Here is a 24271-nt window from a genome sequence, read left to right on the forward strand (position 1 = left end):
TTTTGTATACTAACAAAAAAATTGATGAAAGGAAAATGCATGTCATTTATAAACTTTAACACTTTGCTGGGCAAATGGCAGTAAAATCAAGCCCACATTAGCCAGGCTTACGGCCAGTCTCTTCAGTTCTGACTTCCTTTCATCAACCCACTTGTGTGTCTAATCAGTGCCCGACTACAATGCTTTTCAACAACATCCCAAGTGGTTGCCAAATGTGTGATCCATCCAGAACCCTCTCGTGTTCTTCCAATCAACACGACAGCTTCCCTCCTCTCCATGGCTTTGATCGTGACTTCTGGTTAGAATTCTTTCTAACCTACTTCAAATATTTATGATGATTCAAGCCAAGTATGGTAATCAGACAGAACAATTCCAGAGTTTGGTTCCAGTAAAGTCAGTCACAGACATTCAGAAGGAAGACTCTTTTCAAAACATATACATTGTCAGTATTTGATAAATGAGTGAAAAAAATCACTAACACAATTATAACAATGGCAGCTAGCACTTCCTGGAAGTTTCCATTGAAAAACAGGTTTAAGCAAGTGATTTACACTTCACTCACTTCTTTCTCAGTCCTGCTCTCAACTTTCACAGATGAAAAGACTGATTCTCAGTAAGTTATGAGAACTACGCCCAAATCTATTCAATATGCTGTACTACCAAACTTAGGAAAAGCCCACTAAAAATCATTTTTCTACCAATTATATTTTAGTAATTAGGACCACATGGAGGTAAACTAAAATAATGCAGTAGGCTACAAGAATTTCTTTTACATATGCTTACCTGTATAGGACCAGCCAATCTCTTCAACAAGTTTTCTCTGTTGTCTGTAGTATCCATAAGCCCAATCTAGAACCGAGAAAAATGAAGTAATTAAATTTCAGGAAAACAGTTATCCAAAACTTAAAAATATAAGTTGCCCAAATTATTCACACCACTAGTGGTTATTTTAATATTATTTTCTATGTTACCCTTCCAACATCTCCATTCGACTCCACCTCCGCCTTTATCAACATCAATACCCCTGTTCTAGAGTATTTAGTAAAAATTTTAGGTAAAACGTTTAAAGAATGCTGAATCTTATGTAGATACAGAGCAAAGTTCTCAGCAACTTAGAGGCGTCATCACAAAGAAGGCTATGGATAGAAAGGACGGTGGTCTCTGAGTTCAAAATCTGAAATCCTGTTGCCTGAAAACATTTAGGGTTTTCAACTGAACACACATCTATAAATGCTTAAAAGAGCCCAGCGGTCATCTTATGTTCAAAACTTGTTTTTCTTTTAATATAAAATGAAATTAGATGTCTTGAGGAAATTGAAATCTTTAATGTATGAATGTGACTGGGGAAAAGGTTGCATTAGACATTCAAAGTAAATTCATCCCTGAAGGAATGAAGTACCTGGTGGAGGTAAGACTGTGGGAAGCTTCCAACGTTGTGAAAGAGGCAGATGCCTCATGGCCCAAGGAGAGAGGCTCTGGGATAATGCAGCACAGTGCATACAGGTGAGATTAGGCCCACTGTACATTGTTCAAATCCAGTCCTCTTAGAATGATACTTACATAGACTAATTAAAATGCTGACCATAAGCCGGGTGGTGATGGCGCACTCCTTTAATCCCAGCACTTGGGAGGCAGAGCCAGGTGGATCTCTGTGAGTCCAAGGCCAGCCTGGGCTACCAAGTGAGTTCCAGGAAAAGGCATAAAGCTACACAGGGAAACCCTGTCTTGAAAAACCAAAAAAATTGCTGACCATAAAGGAATATATACAACTGGGTAGTGGAAAACACCAAGAAATCATTGGACTTAAAAATTTTAGGGGAAAAAATTCTGTTTCAATGTAAGGCAATTATACCAGAGAAATAATTTGTACGTGTAGTCATTGATAAAGCAGAAGCACTAACACCCAGCTTCTGCCCCCCCCCCCCCCCTTCACTGATCCTGCCCCAGGATTTAGGAGCTATTCATGACTTTCCTAAGATGTTGTCCCCTGAGGAGGATCCTTGTGTATCTTAAAGAGAAGTAAAACAAAACAAAGCCATGTAGCAGGCCAGAGGTCTGCGGGCCCCATTGAAAACAAAACAAATCAGTTACAGAGGACTGACTGGACCTGTGATTTGTCCTGGCAATCATCAGGATGTTTCCCCTCAAACTTTGCACCCACACTGCAGAAATGATTTTCTAATCTTTCATGCATCTGAAATGTATCATTTTAGATGTTAGGTATTTTTATCATATAGAAGCCTTTGGATGATTTGCCAAGATCAGATACCATGCAAAAACTGTACTTAACCAGGGTTCCTTCCTTTGAAGTAAGTGTAATGGTAAACCCTTGCTTTAACGATTCATTACAAAAAAGGACAGCAAAACATGAGCCAGTTTTTGGCTTTCCTTATAGGGCTTTATCACCACACAATGAGCATTTGTCCTTGGTTTCTAATTACATACATTAGGAAGCCTTTTTCAATACAAGATTCCCAGGTGTTGGTAGCTCTCCTCAGCTCCTTTATACATTGTTCCCTTAATTGTTACTTCAAACAAGCCTGTTACACATTCATATGCTAATTACGCAGGCCTTGGGCGTGAGAGAGTACCCCACTTTGAGAACTGCACTCAGAGGTCTGATAGATGAGATGTGATAGCTCCAGTGAACAAGGAAAAAAGGATGAGGCTTACATTTTTCTGGCATTATATACACTGAAAGGCAGTAAATCAAAAAGTACAATGTATCAAAGTGCTTAAATATTTACCATTCACTGAAATGATAAATAATAGAATGTTGCTTTTTTTTTTATTTTTGTGCATTTTAGTTTCTGGAGCTTCCATTTTTAATTTCTATACATTTAAAACACCTGCTAAGTCTGTGTCAACTTTATACAAGCTTGACTCATCAGACAAGGGGAACCACATCTGAGAAAATGTCTCAAGCCCACAGTCTGTTTAAGTCTGCTTTGTGATGATAAAGGTAGGAGAGAAATTCTAAGGAATTGTAAAAACGAATATTCATAAATGAATATTATACAAGTGAGTTGTTTTAAAGGGATGCTCTGAACTTTGTTACAAAAAAGTATTTTCTTTTATGAAGTGATGTTTAGACCTGCTTAAAAACTTGAAAGAGATTTGGATTATATTCTCTCATTAAACATTCATTTTTCAACCCCTGTCATCTTAATCTTGCCTTAAGAATCAGTATAAGGGCTCAGTAGATAAAGGCACTTGTTGCCAAGAATGATGATCTGAATTCAGTCCTAGGAACTCACACAGTGAAAGGAGAGAAACTCCCACACATTGTCCTCTGATCTCTGCACATGGGCCAGGGAAAGCATGTATCCGACAGACAAAATTAAAAAAATGTAAAAAAATCTTTCAAACAACCTATATAGATATAAATAAGAATATACATATAAGCATACACACAATTATGTATTTATTTCTCTTTATACTCATGTAAAGGAAAGCTTTACTTTCTTTAATAACCACCATTACTATGTTTCTCAAATTTTAAAAGAGGGGACTCTTTCCAAATAAAAATGAGGTGCTTATTTCCTATTAAAATATCCTAAATATTTTAATTATAAAATCGCTTCTGATTGTGAGTTTACCCTAACTAAAGTCTCTGTTACATCTTGATCAATATGTTATTATCTGTCTCCTGCTACAGACTGTAGGAACAGTGTTCTGACTGCATACAGAGATATGTACATATGTAATGTCATGCAGTGTTCAAAATAGGAAGGAGAGGAGAAATAGAGTGATTCTCAGAAAAAGAAACCAGGGAAAACACAACCACAGAATTTCTGAAGATGGACTTACCAAAGTACATAATACTTTTACCCCCGCCCCAAACCTTTAAAGTCATCCCTGGGGTTCTTTAGCAGAGGGAGGAAAGGAGTCAGCTGGTGATGAGAATCTGGAAGGGTGGGGAAGTAGCCAAAGAGTAAAAGGAATTTTGGAAGCTCTTGAGACAGGCTCACAAGGAAAGCCCTGAAGAGAGGAACTGTGTGTTCCAGATGAAAGGGGCAAACAATGAAGCTTTCCAAAAGTTGTAGGATCAGCTAAACTTCCACGTGAGTCTGCACATCGTCGAAGACCTATTCTTGGAGACATTCTTCATGACAAAAGGTCATTTCAGTCTCCTCACCTTTGATTTTCAATGTACTTCCTTTTCTTCCTGGGATTTCTGATTTTAAGGGAAAGGATGCAGTCTAGTGGGTTGGTGGAAGTATGTTGAATGTACTTCGTGTCTGAGTATGCTTTGAAGTAGCATTATGGAATAATAAGATAAATGTTTCATCTGAAGTGAACAGGGTTGGGAATACGTCCATGAAGAAAGTTAGCTGACCTGTCACAAGGGGCCAGGAACCTGGAGACAGTCTAGTACAGTCTAGTATCATCAGAGCAATGATCCACTAAGTATTTTGAAATATAGATACTATGCAGCAGCAATTTTTAACAAAGATTGACAGGGACAGCTGTCATAACTACCTGTCATGACAATAAAACAAATCCCTCTGAGGAAAAATACAATAAAATAAAACCTGAAGTGAACGTTTAAGAAGGGACTCCACTTATCATAAAAGAATGCCTATGAACACACCACACAGGAATAAAATCTTCTCTGTGTAGCAGGCACATTTGCATAGCTATAACCAAATACCTGACAGAGACACTGTAAGAGAGGGAAGATTCCTTTTAACTCCTGGTTTCAAAGCTTTCAGTCTGTAGTTTCTTGTCCCAATGTGCTTGGGAAGCTCATCATAACTGAAGGAGAATGTAGAGGGAAAGATGCTCCCCTCATTGCAGGCAGGAAACAGGGAAACTGCAGGACCAGGGAGACTATACCCTAAAGGACCCACAGATGGTGACCTACTTTTCCCGGTCAGGTCTCACCTTCTAATATTTCCAGAACCTCCTTAAATAGTGCCACCAGCTAAAACACGCCCCTCCCCCCACATCCCCCCACGGCCCCCCCAACACACAAGGCCACAGAGAACAGTTCCTCTTCAGACCACAATGGGTACTCCAATTTCCCTGTTGGGATTATCTTTCTCTTTCTTGTAAGAAACTTCAATTATCCAAATGATCAAATGTCAGCAGCCAACTAATACAAACTTTGCATGTCCAATTAAATTCGCCTGTGAATCAAGAGTCTTCAGTATCATTTTAATGCAAGTCACACCAATACAATTCTCTGCTTAAGGGCAACCGATCAATGGTGGATTTTCTCTGCTCATTCTCTTGTCATTCGTTTCTAATGACCATGTTTCCTGTCCTCTTCGCTTTTATGAAGCATATACGCAAACAACATTTGTGGGTATGATTTGACTAATTGTAGTCAGCCAAATGATATAGCTTGCTTAGGATATAGTAATTGACCAAACACTTTCTTACTATTAATTACTATAAATGTAAACCACGTCTCTAAAACCCCATTTCTTTGTTAAATGAATGTATTACTAAGCCCTACTCTAGCCCTTCAACTTCAGCTGCCTGCCAGTGTTAGAGAGGGCACGTCACTGGGATTCCTTCTGCAGAGGCTTAAAAGCAACATTAGTACTTAGAGTCTCAAAATTTAAGAAGGAATACAGTGTCAAACAGGAGGGCACATTAATTTATATTATTAATGAAGAAGATTTCTAGATTAAAAATAAGTTTGAATTTCAAGTGACCTGTTTCTAGACAGTAAACTTAAAGATATGAAAAAGTAGATGCTTAAAGAATTCTGTGAAAAAATTTCACATGATAAAAATAATGAAAGATGTGGAAAGACTAGTCATGAAGAATAACATAAAGGAACAAAGGGAGCCATTTTTTAAAATGTGAATTTCAGTACTGACACATCCAATTAAGTATACATGTCTCCTAGGACTGAGGAAGAGTCAGAGGTGAGCAACTAAATTTTATTTTTCTGTAGACACTGAGGACTCTCAGTGCTTTCCCAGGCAGGATGTTTACCAATTCTATTTAGGGTTTCCAGCGACAGCTCAAAATGTTCACAGGCTTTCTTGGAGAGTACATAGTATATTTTCCAATACTTAAACACACACTTTTAACCTCCAGTGACTCATTTATATTTCTAAAGCTGAATTAAAGACATGCTTATAATAATTTTTAGCACATAGTACTCATGCATGCTTGTTTGAGATAACTTAGAAAAATACATATGTATGCAAAATAGTTTTAAAAATCACATAATCTTTTATCTTTATGGACAACTACAGTTTATGATCTTACACACTCATTTTATTTATTTATTGTTTGAGAATTTAATACGTGAATATAGTGATAAAATTCCTCCCCTATTTCCTCCCTTCTAATCCTTCTCCCTACCCCAACACATACTTTCCCTCCCAAATTCATGTGCTCTTTATGTTGAGCCATTAAACCCACCTAATATTGCCTATATATGCATAGGTGTAGACTCATCTTCTGGACCTTCGGTAGCCTCTCGAAAGCTACATCCAAGAAGGAACCTCCCCATCAGCAATCAATTGCCAGTCACTCCTCAGCTGGTTGTGGCACTTCATGACCACCATCGCTATGCATGCCAGGACTTTATCTGGCTTCATCTTGTGCACACAGTCACAGCTGCTGTGAGATGATGTGTGCAATGCCCCTATCATGTCCAGAGGACTCTGTTTTGTTGCTGTCAACCACTACCTCTGGCTTTTTCAATCTTTCTACCTCCTCCATGATGATCTTTGTGTCTGGGACAGGGATATGCATGGTTAAAAAATGTTACATATTCATATATATTTAATTTGGATTTTGCATAAACTCATTAAATCCTTTATTTAGTTGATAATGTGTATTTTTCACAAACTAACAAATCACTGATCTAATCTCAAGGTAATGAATGTGTTTCTACAGCATCACAGGAATATATTTAAAGCATTCTCTGTACTTTGGATATTGAAAGTCTGGGGATGGAGAGATGGCTCACATCTAACTCCAGCTCCAGGGGATCTGACTCCATTGTCTGCCCTCTGTGGCACCATGAACAAACCCACACATATACACATAATTTAAAATAATGAATAATAATAGTAAAACATTTTTAAAAAGTTGACTTAGGTTTGAAACCCTTATCTCATGGACTTCAATGAGTGACAACAAGTTCCATTATGCCAGCTGAGAATAAGTTAATGTGTAAAATAAAGTTTGTAGATTAATACCAATTTTTCACAAAAAAATGTTGATATGGACAACTCATTGTTATCACACAATCATATCTACCTACTTAATACCCATAATGAACATTGAATTTTTCTGCCATAAAGAAAAAATCTAATTTTTGATGACACATAATGACAAGACTAGAGATAGAAATTAAAAGATGTGTAAAAATACAAAGTATGATAACCAGAAAGTGTGAAAAGTAGGAAGAAAAATACATATCGGAAAACATTCATGAAAGTGGTTAGGAAACAGACTATTCCTGTGGGATGTTCTGTATGTCAAATGTGTTGCTCTGATTGGTTAGTAAATAAAACACTGATTGGCCAGTAGCCAGGCAGAAAGTATAGGCGGGACAAGGAGAGAGGAGAATTCCGGGAAATGAAAAGCTGAGGCAGAGAGACGCTGCTAGCTGCCGCCATGACAAGTGAGATGTAAGGTACAAATAAGCCACGAGCCACGGGGCAACTTATAGATTAATAGAAATGGGTTAATTTGAGATAGAAGAAGTAGATAACAGAAGCCTGCCACAGCCATACTGTTTATAAGTAACATAAGCATCTGAGTGATTATTTTATATGTGGGTTGTGGGACTGCGGGGTCTTGGCGGATGTTGGAGAGAAAAACTCAAGCTACAGACTATAAATTATTAAGTGTGCTATTGTATTTGTATCATATATCACTGTGTTATTATGTACTGTTCAGTCATCTTTACAGTAACTTACTATTTAGTGATATACATAAAACTGCTGCCAGGCAGTCTTTTGTTCTCCTGCTTCCATTGAAATCCAGCAAAGAAGAACATCTACTGCACCATTCTATGAGGGATTGCTTAGACCTTCCAAACAAGTTGCACACTAATATGAACAGCTACAGAACACAATGGCACCTATAAAAAGCACAAGATTTCAATAAACTACCTAGAGAAATCAAGTTGGAATGGACTGCTGGTTAGTTTTCATAGTGCTGCAAGGGTCTGTGCAAGCTGAAGAGGGAGAAAAGTCATCCAGACCCTTACTAAGCTGTGGACCCTAAGTACTGCACCACTGACCTGCTAGTGAAGGTGGCCCACTAGTCACAGTGCCATGACTGTTATAAAGGTAGCTAATTGCTCCTTGACTGGATTTGAGGCCTACTCCACAGAAGGGAATTCATGCCCAGTAGTATAAACTCAACCAAAAGCTCATTATTAAGAAAGTCATAAGCCATAGTGGGGGAAGCTCCTACTGTTGTTTTGCTAAGAGGGCAGATAAACGTCACTTTGACAGGCTCAGTCTTGAACAGTGAGTACAACAATCACGTCATGCCTGGACAATAGCATTCCACAGCATGCCTGCTCTTTCTCTCACTGGCTCTTACATTATTTTCATGCCTTCTTAAATGATGGTCCCCGAGCCTTGAAGAGTATGATAAAGAAGTTCTATTTAGGACTTAGCATTCATTAGTCACTTACTCTTAGCAAATTATCCATTTCTGCAACAAGCATCATCCCCCTGCAAAAAGAAGCTTATCTGACTAAGGCTATGAATGCTATGAGTAGCAACACACACACACACACACACACACACACACACACACACACACACACACAACCCAAACCAAACCAAAACAAAACAAAACAAAACAAAAACAAACCCACAAATATTTAGGCTGGGCAGCAGTGGTGCACACCTTTAATCCCAGCACTCGGGAGGCAGAGCCAGGAGGATCTTTGTGAGTTCGAGGCCAGCCTGGTCTACAGAGCGAGATCCAGAACAAACACCAAAACTATACAGAGAAACCCTGTCTTGAAAAACAAATAAATAATAAATATTTAGAAGGCAGTTTGATACATATAGACATTAATTTTTGTAACTGTTTGTAATATTCAAAGCATAAATTTCTACACACCTACAAGAGCAAAATATGAACAGGGGGAAGAACTGTAGATGCAACAGATACACTAAGAACTGGTGTTGGGAGGCAAGCTCAGCTGGAGAACTGCTTGCTTTGTAAGTACATGGATCCAGTTTTCCTCTCCAGAACTCATGTCTTTACAAAAGGCAATTGTGACAGTGCATTTGAAATCTCAGTCCTGAGAAGGTGAAGACATGTGGATCCCTGGGGCTCACTGCCCTGCTGGCCTAGCCTACCTGGGGAGCTCTGGCCTGGTGTGAGATCCTGCCTGAAAAGATGCCGATAGCACCTAGGGGACAGCACCCAACACTGCCCTCGGGATCCACGTGTATTTGCACAAACATGCTCCTGTGTGTCCATCTACAAGTACATATGTGCACACACAAACAAACAAATAAAACTCAGAGAGTGTGGGCTTAATGAACAGATACTTAATAATAAACCTTTGGTAGTCTGTTCCTCAGACACAGTGATCATATATTTATGGGAGAGAGAACAAAGTGTTATATGCTAAGATATTGATAGCACTGCAAATAAGAGCTAATTATGAGAAAATATGTTAATATGGAAAATAGGGGCATTCAAATTATGTGATGTTCATACTATGAAAGAATGTGAAGCCGTTAAGATTATATTTTCAAAATTCTCATACTGTAGAGGATAGAAACCATTTTCAGCAATTATGATTTTAATATTAATTAATTTAATCTTAATTTAATCTTTTCATATACTCTTATGACTTGCATATATTTGATGAAACTAAATCAGGTTTTTTTAATTTAATGCATTTATACTTTGAAACAATGTTGAAATCTACACTCGGACAAATTAAAGATGAATACCTATTCTGAAGAGTATGTAAAGAACATACTTTTCACTATGTTTACTTTAGTATGAAGACAGTTTTAACTTCTCATTTGGGGTTTAACAATAAAAGCTTATCTTTACTCACAGGCAACTGTATGCACAGATGCAACATGAAGAGCATTTTAAAGTTAATCTGAGGAAGACACACCCAAGTCTCAATAGGCAGTGTTGGAATTTAAGACTACCAAGATCCACAGCTAATTCGCAAAATGTACCCATGACACTCTGGTCAGACTGAGAAGGTCCTCTGTACAAAAGAAATTCTCATCTGTATCTTAGTTCTAGTAGATTTCTTTACAGATAAAATTAAACCCCCAAAGTCTACACACTGGGTGGGAAACTCTGGCTGCTTTATGTGCTAACCTATTCTGAAATAGGTGTGGATTATACTTTCAAACTGCTGCCAGTATGTTGAGAGATTCATCACACAGTTAAGTCTGGCCACAACAGAGAGGGTCTCTTGACTTCTTTCCAAAGCTTGGACTGGAAATCCATTTTTGTCATTAATGCCATTTAGATTGTTTTCCTTGGTCTAGAAAAAAACATTACTCATAAGAAGCATTTCAAAACTTCTTGCCTCTCCAATAGAATTTTTAATAATTTAACTTTTTGATTTGCTAGTATCTTTTATAAACTAAATAGGCTATGTGTTATCACTCATTAAACCTACTTAAACCAGTCAATATATTTAAAAAAGAGATCAGGGCCAGCATGGCAGACTTGCCTAGTTTAAATTATATTAATATGGAAATCTTTGTGTGTCTCATTCACTTAATTCTTAGATATATTGAGACTTTGAGAGATGACCTTGACAAAGTCATGTCCCTTGCTCCTAGTCCCACAGATGTGAAAAAGGAGCACACAGCACGTCTTTACCTGTAGTGTTAACAAGCTTTGTTCAAAACAAAACAAAACAAGACAAAAAACCCGCTTGCCGGGCAGTGGTGGCGCAAGCCTTTAATCCCAGCACTCAGGAAACAGAGTCAGGTGGATCTCTGTGAGTTCAAGGCCAGCCTGGGCTACAAAGCCAGATCCAGGAAAGGCGCAAAGCTACACAAAGAAACCCTGTCTCCAAAAACAAACAAACAAACAAACAAACAAAATGCTCATATCACATATATCATCTCCTCAGTTTTATGTTTTATGTTTTTGGATTTTTTTAATAATAAAGCAAAATAAAATTATTTGAAATTGATAAAATACACGTAGTACACACTGGCTCAGTTGTAGAACCATTTGCTTGTTTCTTGTTGTTACCTGATTCTTAGCCCAGAGAGCTCTGGGTCATTACAGCTATGTGATGGACATAGAAATGACAGACTTGCAAGCGCATGTTAAATGGCTTCCTCTCAAGAGCAGGATGAACACTGGGAAGATCAATACTGAATTTTAGTTAGACTAAGAGGGGCTAGCCTTATCTGAGTGTTCCATTGCATCACAATGTAAGCGCTTTCTTTTCTTCTCTTTTGAGACACTGTCTCGTAAAGTAGCACAAGGCAGTCCCCAGTACTGACTCTCCTGCCTCAGTCTCCCATGTGCTGGGATGAACTGTGTATTATCCCACATCCAGCTTTCAAAATAAAGACAACTTCAACAGCAAGACTTTTAGAACACTGACATTTGCCATGTATTAGAAGAGGTTATAGATAGCTTTGAACCACTGTTTTACACTTTTTTACAGTTTACAATGACTTTTCAGTGGTAATCTTTTAAAAATTATGTGGCTAATAACTTCGTTAGTTTTAATGTAAAAACATTTTAATTACATCCTTAGTCAGTTGCTTTTCATTGTTATCAAGTGCCAACCCACATTAGTCACCAGTGTTCTCTATTTAAAAGAAAAAAAAAGGATGACATTTACTGCTCTTTTAGTATGGTTAGGTGTTTCACTGCCAATAGATGATGGGGTAATGATTATTACTCATCACCTTATTTCTGTCCACTGTAAAGCATAAGGCAAGCAGAAACATCAAATCCAACTGATGGCCTTCTGGCCCATTGGGTTGGTTTGATTTCTGTCCTATTCCACTGCTAGGTATTTAGACTTCTCTCCATCCCACACCTTTATTCTATGCCAGGCACACTACTTTCTCCTGCAGACAGGTGTCTTCTTTCCCCATCTTGGTGTCCTCACAGTCCTCATTCCCTGAGCCAGCCTGAGGAAAAACGATTGAGTTCAACTACCAATCACGACCTTCTTCTTCAGAGCCTGTTGTCGGAGACCTATCTTGACTAACAACAGCACTGGGTCTTCTTATTGGCTCACTGTTGCAACAGCTGTTCACAAATTTTGCCTGAAACACGAATGTTCACTGCAGTGGCAGATGCTCAAAAATGCTCATTAGTGGCCTAGGTATCACAGGACTATTGCGCTTGTAGGAACACTATGCATAAAGCACCCCTGTTCTGTGTATAATTAATAGCCTTGGAGAATACATCTCACTAGTTACATTTTACACACAATCACAAATGGCTGGCTAGGGGTTAGATTTTATTTTTCTTGGACTAGCTGACTTGGTTGGAGCAAATATGTTTTCTCTCCAGGTTTACCATTTCATTTGTGAGGATGTCAAGAGACAGAACAAGCTAAAGCAGGGTTTGGGACCTGGATTGCAACCAGGGCTATGCTGGCACCTAGCCCTGAAGTTATTAGGCCACTGGGACACCTCAAGGTAATTAACATACCCCTGCAGTATGATAATGGTGAAGAAGAAGAGCATCTCACAACAGGCCAAAGGTAGCATTTTTTTCACCTCTCAAGGGAGCTGTCTCTGTGTGAGAGCTGTCTGGAACCTGGGGCTTACACGGGGACGCATGCTCAGCCTGGAAGGAGGGGACTGGACCTGTCCTTAGTGCATGAGCTGGCTGTCTGGAACCTGGGGCTTACACAGGGACACATGCTCAGCCTGGAAGGAAGGGACTGGACCTGCCTGTACTGAATCCATCAGGTTTAAATGAATCCCCAGGGGAGCCTTGGCCCTGGAGGACATGGGAATGGAGGGGAGGGGAGGGGAGGGGGGGAAGGGGGGGTGGGGACGGAGGGGGGAGGACAGGGGAACCCATGGCTAATGTGTAAAATTAATACACAAATATAATAAATAAATAAGAAATAAAAAAGAAAAAGTGTTTTCCTGGAAGGATTTAGGTCTTAAATTTTATATATATGATATACCATAAAGACACAAGATATTGAAGGAGAATGATGATTCTTTTTAGGGGTTAAGAAAAGATCATTAGCACTTACTTGTTGTGTCAGGGGGCAGGGTGGAGGGTGCCTGTGCCAAGACACTTGAGTGGAAGTCAGAAGACAATTTTCAGGAGTTAGTTCTCTCCTTCTACAGATGGGTTCTTGGAAATCAAATGCAGGGTGTTGGACTTAGTGGCAGTCACCTTTACCCTCCGAGCCATCTCTCTGGCCCTCATATATTTTTAAATGACTAGAAAAGCATACTTTCCTGAACTTTGTACTTCTGACATTAGTCTCGTGAAAGCAAAATTGTTTTGATGTAAAACATTTGACTGATGATATACCACATCAGGCAAAATACGCACTGATTCAACTTTCAAAATCAAATCTTATAGTAAATATTTTGTACTCAAAGAGACCATAAACCAGCAGCAGCATGCACCAGAATCATGCTGTCACCTATCTGCCCTAAAACATGGATATTCCTGCTCCAGCTTCCCTCGTGCTGAGAGGCTTGACCACAGTGTATTTTAAACCACCTTTACATCCTCAGAAACAGTTTACAGAGACTGCAGACTCGTTCCATTATTAAATGATATTATGGATCTTCAACTGATGGGAATGCCTAGTGTCATATATTTAATTGAATGTTTCCTATTAAGATGGTATTCCCAGAAGCCTCTCTGGTCTAAGAGCAAGGAACAGAATTTATTTGGCATTTATTAAGAAACCCTTTTTGGCTACGTAGTCACTTCGGACACTTCTTGGTGATAGAGCGACAGGGTTGGCTAGTGATTGGGAATGGTGTTCAATGCCAGGGGAAACCACCGGTGATATTATCACATGAAACAGCCTTTTCATCTCTTATAATGGTTGTCAACCAGAAGGAAAGCAGTGTGGTGTACCCTAGGGCTTTTGGGCTTTGCTCATCAGAGAGACACACATTCCCTTCTTTCATGGATATGCAACAAAGATTAATGCCATTTCATCAAATTTTCATAGACACTGTCTGTAACACCCAGTCCAACTGGCAATGCTTTGTGAAATAATGAGAAAACCCTGGGGAGTATTTTTATATGTATAACCAGCATGGTCCTGGCACACTAGGAAGTAAATGGAAGTTACCAGTCAGTTCTATAGCTAGAGAGAGACAACAAGGTGTCCAATAGAAGCTTTTCAAGATGGAAGAACATCAAGGGGTTTAATCTAGTAACTCCAATTACTCCATCAATTTCTTCTTTTAATAAATATTTTTAAGTTTTGTTCTTTAAAGTAACACTGAATTCTAAAGGTATTTCAGAGCAGGGAAAAGAGGGAAGGAGAGAGGGAGGGAAGGAGAGAGACTGACTCAGCAGATGATTTATGATTTTAATGAACTTGACTCTTTGAATTCAAAGCATGTCTTAAGGATTTTCCACAGAAACAATCAATCCTTTTCAGGGCTTAATGCCACAGTAACTTCCTGCACACAGCCAGCGATCGCCATGGACACACTCAGATGCCTTTCACTCTCCATCTCCACAGGGTTATATTTGGGGACGAGAAGAAAAAGCAGTGGCGCTCTCTGTGTTTAAAGCATTCTTGGGCCCTTAGACAACATCCACCTTTGTGTTATGAATTACCACCAGAAAGTCAGAGAATGATAAAGAAACAAAACAAAACAAAACAATTCCCATGCACACAGACAATAGAGGACCACTCAAAACTCAAGAAAGTACCAAGCAGCCAGAAACAAATGGTGTGATTTAAGGCATACAGGGATAAGAGTTCTCAGAGTTGGAGCAGCCCACGGGGAAGCTCCAGGTTTGTGCTTCTCTTAAAGGGATACCATGTCCCGAAGGAAAGAGTGTAAGGATACAATTAAAACATCAATCTGACAGTGTGGCTGAATAATTCCAAATCTGGGTTCTAGTTTCTCCCAGCAAGTAAACCAGATTATTGTGTCTGAACATTATAAGTGAATTCTGGAATGCTTTAATTTGTGTAAACAAGCCTAGAATCTTTGGGTTGAATGTTTCAAATTTCTCTGTGTTACCCAATTGTACTGACATTAATAAATAAGGACAGAATATTTGCCCCTTTGTTGCTGTGGTGAGGTAACTATGGTAATATCTGGGGAACCCATCCCCAGGTGTCTTTGGTTGTACAGACCATCTGTGTAACCACTTGTAATACTCATTAAATTAGCACAGGTTAAATATAGCATAAACTTACCAAGTCCATTTTTGCTAAATAAACAAATTTATTCAGAGAAATATTAATTTTAAAACTTCTAAATATCCACTGTAGTTAGAGTTTTCCTGCCTGGCCCAGTCAGGACAAATCTCTTACCCGCCAGTCCCACAGTCGCTCAGACCCAACCAAGAAAGCACACAGAAACTTACATTGTTTACAAACTGTATGGCCGTGGCAGGCTGCTTGTTATCTACTTTTTCTCTCTTAAATTAACCCATTTTTGTTAGTCTATACTTTGCCACATGGCTTGTGGCTTACCGGTGTCTTTACATGTTGCTTTTAGGGCGGCGGCTGGCGGTGTCTCTCCAGCCTTCTACTTCCCAGGATTCTCTTCTCTCTTGTCCCGCCTATACTTCCTGCCTGGCCACTGGCCAATCAGAACTTTATTTACACAGAGCGATATCCACAGCAATCCACTCCATGTACCTCATTGATCTTGCATATGAAAACTTTCATGGGTTAGTTTTCAGTGTTCTTAAACTATTTCAGATCTCAACCTAGTCAGAAAATTCTAATTATCTAGTGCCCTCAGGCAGTATATAATAGGTAAGCAAGTGCTGGTAAAGTGATAACCCAACAGAGTACTGTTGTAGAATATTATTTAAGATGTGCTACATTTGTTTATCCTGTGGAACATTTGTTTAATGATGCAAAGATGTGTTGAATTTGTTTAACACTGTGAAGCTGTGTTATTTTGCCTGACTAAAACGCCTGGCTGGTCTAATAAAGAACTGAATGGCCAATAGCAAAGCAGGAAAAAGGATAGGTGGGGCTGGCAGGCAGAGAGAATAAATAGAAGGAGAAATCTAGGCACAGAAAAGGAGTAAGAGATTAAGGAACGAGAAAATAAGGGGCTAGCCACCTAGCCAGCCATGGAGTAAGAATGAAAGCAAGATTACAGGAGTAAGAAAAGGAAGAAGCCCAGAGACGAAAGGTAGAGGGGACAGTTTAAGATAAGGAATGCTGGCTACAAATAAGCCAAGCTAAGGCTGGGCATTCATAAGAAAGAACAAGCCTCTGTGATTTATTGGGGAGCTGGGTGGTGGCCCCCAAAGACCAAAGAGCCAAAAGAGTAGAGAGCAAAACAACAACTGCAGAGTACCATGGAACACTGGGCAGATCACCTTGCTGCCCTCAGACTCTATTCTGCCCCAGGGTCCTGACTCAATCATTCTCTGTCTTCTCTGCCTCACCCCACACGCCCCAACCCTCATCACACTGTGGCACCTTAATGACATGTCCTTGACTCATGACACGCTTTCTCAGAGTTGTAACTGAATCATAACTTGCCTAACAATTTTTTTTTTATTGTTTATTTAGTGTGTTTAGTTCTGAATTCCTTGAGAATTCAGAATGTGTATGTCTTGCTCCCTGGACATAACCAGGCATTTAACTATGTGCTTGGTAGATGTTTACAAAATATTAATTCAATGAATAAACATGGATTTAGAGTTCATTATCTCAGAGCAATGTTTTCTGCCACTTACAGATCCATCTTCTTTGTACCTAGAGAGCAGAGCAATGGAGCTAAACCTTTCATTCTGTTGTTACCACAGAGAAAACAGTAGCCATTGCTCAGGCATTCACAAGCTCCCACCTCTCCACTGCCAGCTAATTTCTATCCTTACTCGTTGACTACTTTCCTTCTATATTTCACAGAGACAAATGCCCGCACTCTTTTCTACCCTCTCACCCTCTCTACGAATTCTGGAGCTTCAATCTCTCTCTTCTTCTCTCCTTGGACCCTATAACACAATCAAGCCCAACTACCCTAAAAATTCCCTTCCATCCCCCCGCCCCCCTTACCAAATGTACTAGACACATGCACTTGGAAACATTCTGCTAATGTCACCTGCCATCTTCATGTGACATTTCCCAATCTTCTTTCTGTCTGGGGAATCACTTTACCAGTAGAAGCCAACAAATCTATCAACCTCAACTGGCAAAAAAATAAAAAACAAAACAAACAAACAAACAAAAAAAACCCAAGTGTGTTTAATGAATAATACAAAAATGAATAAGAGAGGTTATTGAATATAGAAGGAATGGCAAGTGATGAAAATGCACTTCCAACTTAATAAGCACCCCTTATTTTATGTCCCCAATGCCAGCTGCTGTCAAAATGAACAGCACACACAGATATTATTGGTTTTGAAAGGGAAACCTATTCTGATTGTCATTTTCAAAGAAAATGGATGCCGTTAGCCATAAATATATGAAATTTACTTCAAATTTCCCCTGGGATTTACCAAGTTTTCTTGAACTTAGCCAGTACTTTCTTCTGTTCAATTATTGAAACCTTCAATTATACATTAACCCCTTAGGATTAAAAAAAAAAAAAAAAAAACCCTCAATGTTCAGACCAGTAGAAAATACCTCACCATGCGTTTCTATTTCAAATATAATTTCCATCTCCCTTTTCAGAAATAGCTTTACTTTTTGATGAACAGGTCATGAAGGGAACTTCAATTAATTTCCCCCTCATGGCCTTCCTGTGCAGATTTGCCATTTAAATAAATATAATGACTGACCTTAGAGTTGTCTAGGCGCCTACAGTACTGAAAGTCTTAATGAAATACCAAATACCTTATTAAAACAAAAGTGTTTCATATAAGCACATAAAATTGAAAGTCTCCTAATATTCTTTTTCTTCTGTGACTTATGTGAGAGATCCTATGTCTTGTAGGGAGAGATAGAAATAGATACTTGAGGGAAAAAACTGAATTTACTTACAAAGAACTAGTTAATGGAATTTGTTCCTTGGTAATTTTTTCCTTTCGTTTTGGAACTTACTCTTGACCCCCTAGAAAATGTCCTAGAAAGTTTGATCACTTACAATCATACCTTTTTATCATCCTCTGTCTGTCACCCATCTAGGCAAAGGGAAGGACAATGAAATACAAGAAAAGAAGAATGTGTCAGGCACTGAGTGGGCCCTGTACATATCTGCTTCAGGTGTTTATCAGAATTTAGGTATGAAGAGATATTTTAAATGTACTCAATGTAGAAATATTTGCTGTTAATATGAAGCAAAATCCACAGTGTCTATTTATTCATCGTTACAATTCATATGGTAAAAAGTTTGTTTTATGTAACTGGCTGGTTATAACACAAATTAATGGGTCATCAGTGTGTTAAAATAGGGGGCAGCATGGAACTTTGAATTAGCCCAAAGTTTAGTTCTGTGCAGTCATAACTGTGTATACCACACAAAATGAAAACTATTTGAAATAATATATAGGTTAGTTAGAGTCTTATTTAGTAGTAAAACACCAAATGAACTCAGTTTGGGTATAATTGAATGGTATTTGTCAACTCTCCTTGGGAAAATTGCAACATAAGCTAGATTGTTCATTGTGGGTTGCCAATCTCCATCTGTTGTGTACATGGTCTGGTATTCTGGGACTAGGATGCAGGAGTGCAGAGGAAAGGTCCCCATATTGTCTTCAGATCTCCAGTATATTCCTGTGTGTTCATTCAGTCCTATCACTCATTCTTAACATGTCCCTTTCATGGATCTGAAAGGCACGGGATGAAGGACAAGGCAAAAGTTCAGTCTGAAGGTAGAAGAGCAAATGAGTCAGGCAAAAGATAACATGAGCAAAATTACTGAATGCACAAAATGGTCAGAAACATCTCAGAACCAGAGCCTCGATGTACACACTTCACGTCCCATACACACTGAGTACATCTCCCTGAATGAGTCTTCAGGTACCCATAGCTCTTTTTGTTTTTGTTTTTAATATCCTAGACCATTTGTTTTAGAATTTCACTTTTCTAAGCCTTACCCACAAGGACTTCATATTTATTTCAAAAAGATGAGGAGCACTACTGTTATAGAACTTCTCCCAGACCTGAACACAAAGATGGAATGTCTGAATATGGTGATCACTTTACAAATGGATGGCTATATTTGCAGATAAGTCAGCTTCAATAAAGACCACAGAGCCTCCAAATGGTAGTTTAGTTTATATTCATTTGAAAAAGAGTGCTTAAAAAGTGATCTGAAGAATTGAGAATCTCATTAAACTACACATCTGAAAGGAAATAATCATAGCATTTTATTAGTATTTATAAATTTTATTTATTAAATGTATTCATATTTTTGAAATTTGGAAGAGAATTATATATGACATTCAAATAGTTTTTGTTAATTTTATTTAAAAATTCACAATAGTTTATGAAATGCATAAATTGACACTATAGTAGGCATATATGAGGTAAATTAGACTGCTAAAATATGCTAACTTATGTCTTAAGATTTTTTGACCTTGAGTCTTTTGATATACAAATAAATAGTCTATAACATATCATGACAATTTCTAGTCATTTAAAATATTTTTCTAAACGTATGATTAAATAATCTACGTGAAAGCTTAGATGCTTAGATAACTCTTTAATGTATGGTCTTGGGTATCACTAAGAAACCAGAAAAAGCATTCAGTACATGCATACAAAGTCCTAAAACAACATGAGTCTATGGTTTCATTCACAAAATCCCTGCTCCTAATGTTCATCCAGACATGACAAAGCGAGTTACATGTCTTCAAGTTAGCTTCCATATTTAATTTGTTTTGAACTTATTCAAGTTATTCGTTATAATGTTTAGTTCAATAAAACTAACAAGAATTTTAATGAATATGCCAGTTAGTTTAAAATCATTACAATTTATACTTAATAATAGCTGATATAGCTCAATAATAGCATGATATAACTCTGGCTTTTTGTTAACTTGATAATCGTAAGTAAAAGTATAATTTAGACATTATTTCTTTTACCATGTATTAGTTGCATAATTATTGGTAGAATTGAACTCTGTAAGTAGTATTTATTTAGATAATGAGATATTTAGTTATTCACAAGGAATATTCACACAGAGACCTTTCAAGTTTTCAATTTCATTATCTACATTACACATTAAAAACCAAGAAGTCTCTGCATACATAGCATAGAGTTTGCTTTATCAAACAGTGGCCTTAGAGATCTAATAGTTTATTATCCCATAAGAATACTAAATAGAACCCAAGTTTCTCTTCCAAAACCATGGATCATAAACTTCACTTACTAAATAGTGTGAATGAACTGAAAATTGGCTCTTTTCATTAATATCAGGAAAGCAAGATGCAGCAAAGCACTGAGCAGAGAATACCAAGTCAGGGGATGTTGTTAACATGCATGGCATATGTGGTCTGAAACCCCTGTCCTTTCCCATTTAAATCAGACTTTCTCCCTGAAACTGACCTCAATTACCTGAAACTCCTTCAAACTTTACTTGAAAAAATGCCTCAATGCCCAACTAGAACCTAGCAAACAATGACAATCTTCAATTTAGTTTTCATTCTTTATAAATCATGAATCTAAATTTGAACTATGGTGACAATGTTTATTGAATCGTATCAGATTGCTACAGTTGCACAAAATGGGTAAAATTCAACAGTTTTAGTTTTTTCTCCAGAAGACAACCTATATAATATTATTATAAGAGCCTGTTATATAACATTAAAAAATAAATCCACCATATTGGACACTGGAAAGTAACTAGTCCCCACCTCTGTCTTTCTCTAAATGAGAAATTCACATTTTGAATCTGATAGGTTTATAGGGCAGGAAATATTCCTGAGATGATCTTTCATCTCTGACATAGTCTTTAGTCAACTACAGTTTTTTTTTTCTTTTGAAATGATTTTTCCCATTAAATGGGGGCAGATCCCTTTAAACCCCGTTGTCATTAACCTATTAATAGATTAAAGTTTCCTGGCTGCCTAGGAAATATCTCTACCCTGAAACATTACACAGGGATTAAAAACAAAACAAAACAAAAGCAAACAAACAAACAAAAAACCCACCACACATACAGAGATCCTCAGCTGAAGTTGGCAAGGTCTTTAGCCTTTTGTATGGTGGGAGTAAATGATAGAAATAGTCATAGAAAGACTATAGACAATTATCTCTTATAAATCATGTCAATTATCTAGGAAGGTGTTCCGCAAGGTGAAATAATGGTGATAGGGAGATGGTAGTCCCATGATTGGGTGTGTCATCTCTGAAATGTTTTTAGGTGTACTGATAGCTTTTTCATAGTGAGCAGATGTAGATTTTCAAAGCAGTCCTGAATTATTTGAATTCAAATCACAGATAGCTTTTCTTTTCCTCTCCTAATGAAAGCCCAGATGGCCTCCATTTCTGTGTGTGTGCATGTGCATATGTGTGTGCATGAGGATATAAACACATGAATCACTGCGTGCAATGATTTTAGATTAAAGATGTCAATTACCATTTATTGCAGAATTTCCCAATCTTTCTAAATGGCTCTCATGCTTTAATGCTCTTATCTATTTGGCTTTGTTGTAGACTGTGATCTGGACATGAGATGCAGCATCCATCCTTGAAACAAGTTCATGGAAGCTGTCCCTGGTGACTGCCTGTCCAAAACTCACCCCACAAAAGCTGAAATGTGGAGTGAGAGATATGGGGAAAAATTGGGTGGTACCTGGTCTGTTCCCTTGGTTAATGCTGAGTAAGACATTGCTTCACATTATTGTTCTAAATATTGTTGGTATACTCTGTGGAACGTGCAACACAGAGGCACTGTTCTCTTCACACCAGGACTGAGCGCAGAAATGCCAAATCAAGAGAAAAAGTCTTTCTCAATATCTCCTTACTCAGGGAAATTACCTAGAGTTCCTTTGGGTAATCAACATAAGAAAGATATCCTAAGGCTCAAATCAGTCAACGAGCTTTAAAGGTGATTACACCGACATAAATCTACATAATTATAGCTCACGTAAAAGATTTTAACTGAACAACTTGCAAGGATAGCAAAAAATGAAATTATTTTTAGTCTATCAAAGTAAAGCTAAAACTGTACCTATCTATAATTCTTAGGTTTATATAAACACGAAAATATGATAGATTACTTGGTCATCATCTTTCTAGCCACGGAACTAAGCAGTGTTTACATTTGCTAATGCAGTAGTAACACGGAAGATAATGCTTTCTACCGAAGGCCAAGCTCTCCTTATTTTCAGAAATCATATAAAAATTCTAGACATTAACGAAGCCATTATTAAATTTTAAGAAGCAATAAAAAAAACTATTATTCCAAACCTTACTAGATGAAATCAACTGAATATCTTCTGATTACAGGCTCCTGGAAGTTTTACTAGGGAATTAAATGCATTTGCTGCTTAATGAGAATAGGAACAAAATGTTGAGCTGCCTTGTGCTAAATGGGAAATGCAACTTTCAAACAGCAACTAATTTTGTGCTAATGATTGTGATCTATGAACATGAAGAAAGATACGGCATGGTGTTCTCTAAGTGCTAGCTGAAAATGACTAAATGAAGAAAGCAAATTCAAGACTTTAAATGTTAAACTGAAAGGTTTGCATGACTTTGTTCTGGTATTCAAATCAAACACACACACACACACACACACACACACACACACATACACACATACACATACACACACACACACATACACACACACATACACACACATACACATACACACACACATACACATACACACACACATACACATACAGACATATACACACATACAGACACATACAGACACATATACACACATGTATACATACATATACATACATATCACACACACATATACACACACACAAACACACACACACATGCAGCAGGTTTCTGAACTTTGAAAAAAAAGTCTAACAAAAACAGAAGAAGAAAAAAGGAATTACAGTGTATGACCCCCTTTAGATATAAATTACCTTTTGTAGACCATTCTGCTAAATGAGTATGCCTTGAAGCCTTCCCTATACATTTCTAAACAATTTCCCTTTCTGAGTGTACATGTGCTTGCTAGTGTGAGGCATGCTGATGCTCCACTTCCTCTGGAAGGTAGGAAAGAGAGGTGTGAAGGTGACAAAATGGAGGTCGCCACTCAACTGGCTGGCTGCCAGATGGGCACTACCAGAAGGAAGACAATGTGGAGGTAGCATGTTGGTCAGCATGGATGGGGGAAGGACAGTCAGTCTTCTCCATGACACTAGATCAAAACTGGTTAAAGAAAACTAAGGATACAAATTAACATGACTTTTTCATGACCTGGTACGCATTCTGGAATAACTCCTAGGGAAATAATTTCAGCAAATAGCATCAAAAGGCAGAATGATTGATATTTTCTTAAAAAAACAAGCACACATTATTTCAAATTATCAAGCGATTCATTGATTAAATTCCCATTTGACATATAATATTTCCACCATCAAATTTTAGAATATTTTAACTAGTCTAAATATTTTTGGTAAGCAGATTCTATTAATTCTATAATATGTGTTGCTGCATCATTTATTTAAAAAGTGATCTATATTCTATATTATGAGGCAAACATATAAAAATCTTGATACTGTACTTTTATCAGGTATTAAACATTTTAAATGAAAGATAGCTTTTCTGCAACAATACTTCAGTTTAACTTTCCATAAACATTTTTATTGTTTTTTTTTAAGAATTTTGTAGAATAAGTTTTGATGACATTCACCCCTTCCTCCAACTCATTCCAGATCCACCCACATTTCCTACTCACTCAACTTTGTGTTTTTTTAACCTATCAATTGTGCTGCCTATATATTTATGAGTATATAATGTTTCATTAAGGCATGGTTGACCTAAAAATGGCAACACTCTCAAAAAAAAAAAAAAAACCCAAAATCTGGTTATTCCTTTCTGCAAAGCTATCAATTGTCATTCGTCCCTTGGCCAGGGTGGGACTTCATGTCCACCTTCCCTCCAATGCTGTTATGTGGTCAGGCTTGAACCTGCATAGGGCTTGTGATTCCGACATAACCTCTAGTTGTGATGTGGAGCTGCCCTCTTACTTTTCCTTGTATTCACCCACTGGCTGTGGTTCTTACACTCTTCATGCCCCTC

The 24271-nt window shown here is 37.8% G+C and overlaps 1 protein-coding gene across 6 annotated transcripts in view; it reads right to left on the bottom strand.

Annotated features, from left to right (window-relative positions):
• Positions 1-24271, bottom strand: part of Ptprz1 (protein tyrosine phosphatase receptor type Z1) — a 186248-nt gene that overhangs the window by 133043 nt on the left and 28934 nt on the right. For all 6 annotated transcript variants that reach the window (XM_036181207.1, XM_036181212.1, XM_036181211.1 and 3 more), the window contains exon 2: positions 784-849. In XM_036181207.1, coding sequence (XP_036037100.1) covers positions 784-849 — 66 coding nt within the window. The remainder of the gene's footprint in view (positions 1-783; positions 850-24271) is intronic.

The sequence above is a fragment of the Onychomys torridus genome, chromosome 3, assembly GCF_903995425.1.
Source record: "Onychomys torridus chromosome 3, mOncTor1.1, whole genome shotgun sequence".
In the NCBI taxonomy this organism is placed as follows: Eukaryota; Metazoa; Chordata; class Mammalia; order Rodentia; family Cricetidae; genus Onychomys; species Onychomys torridus.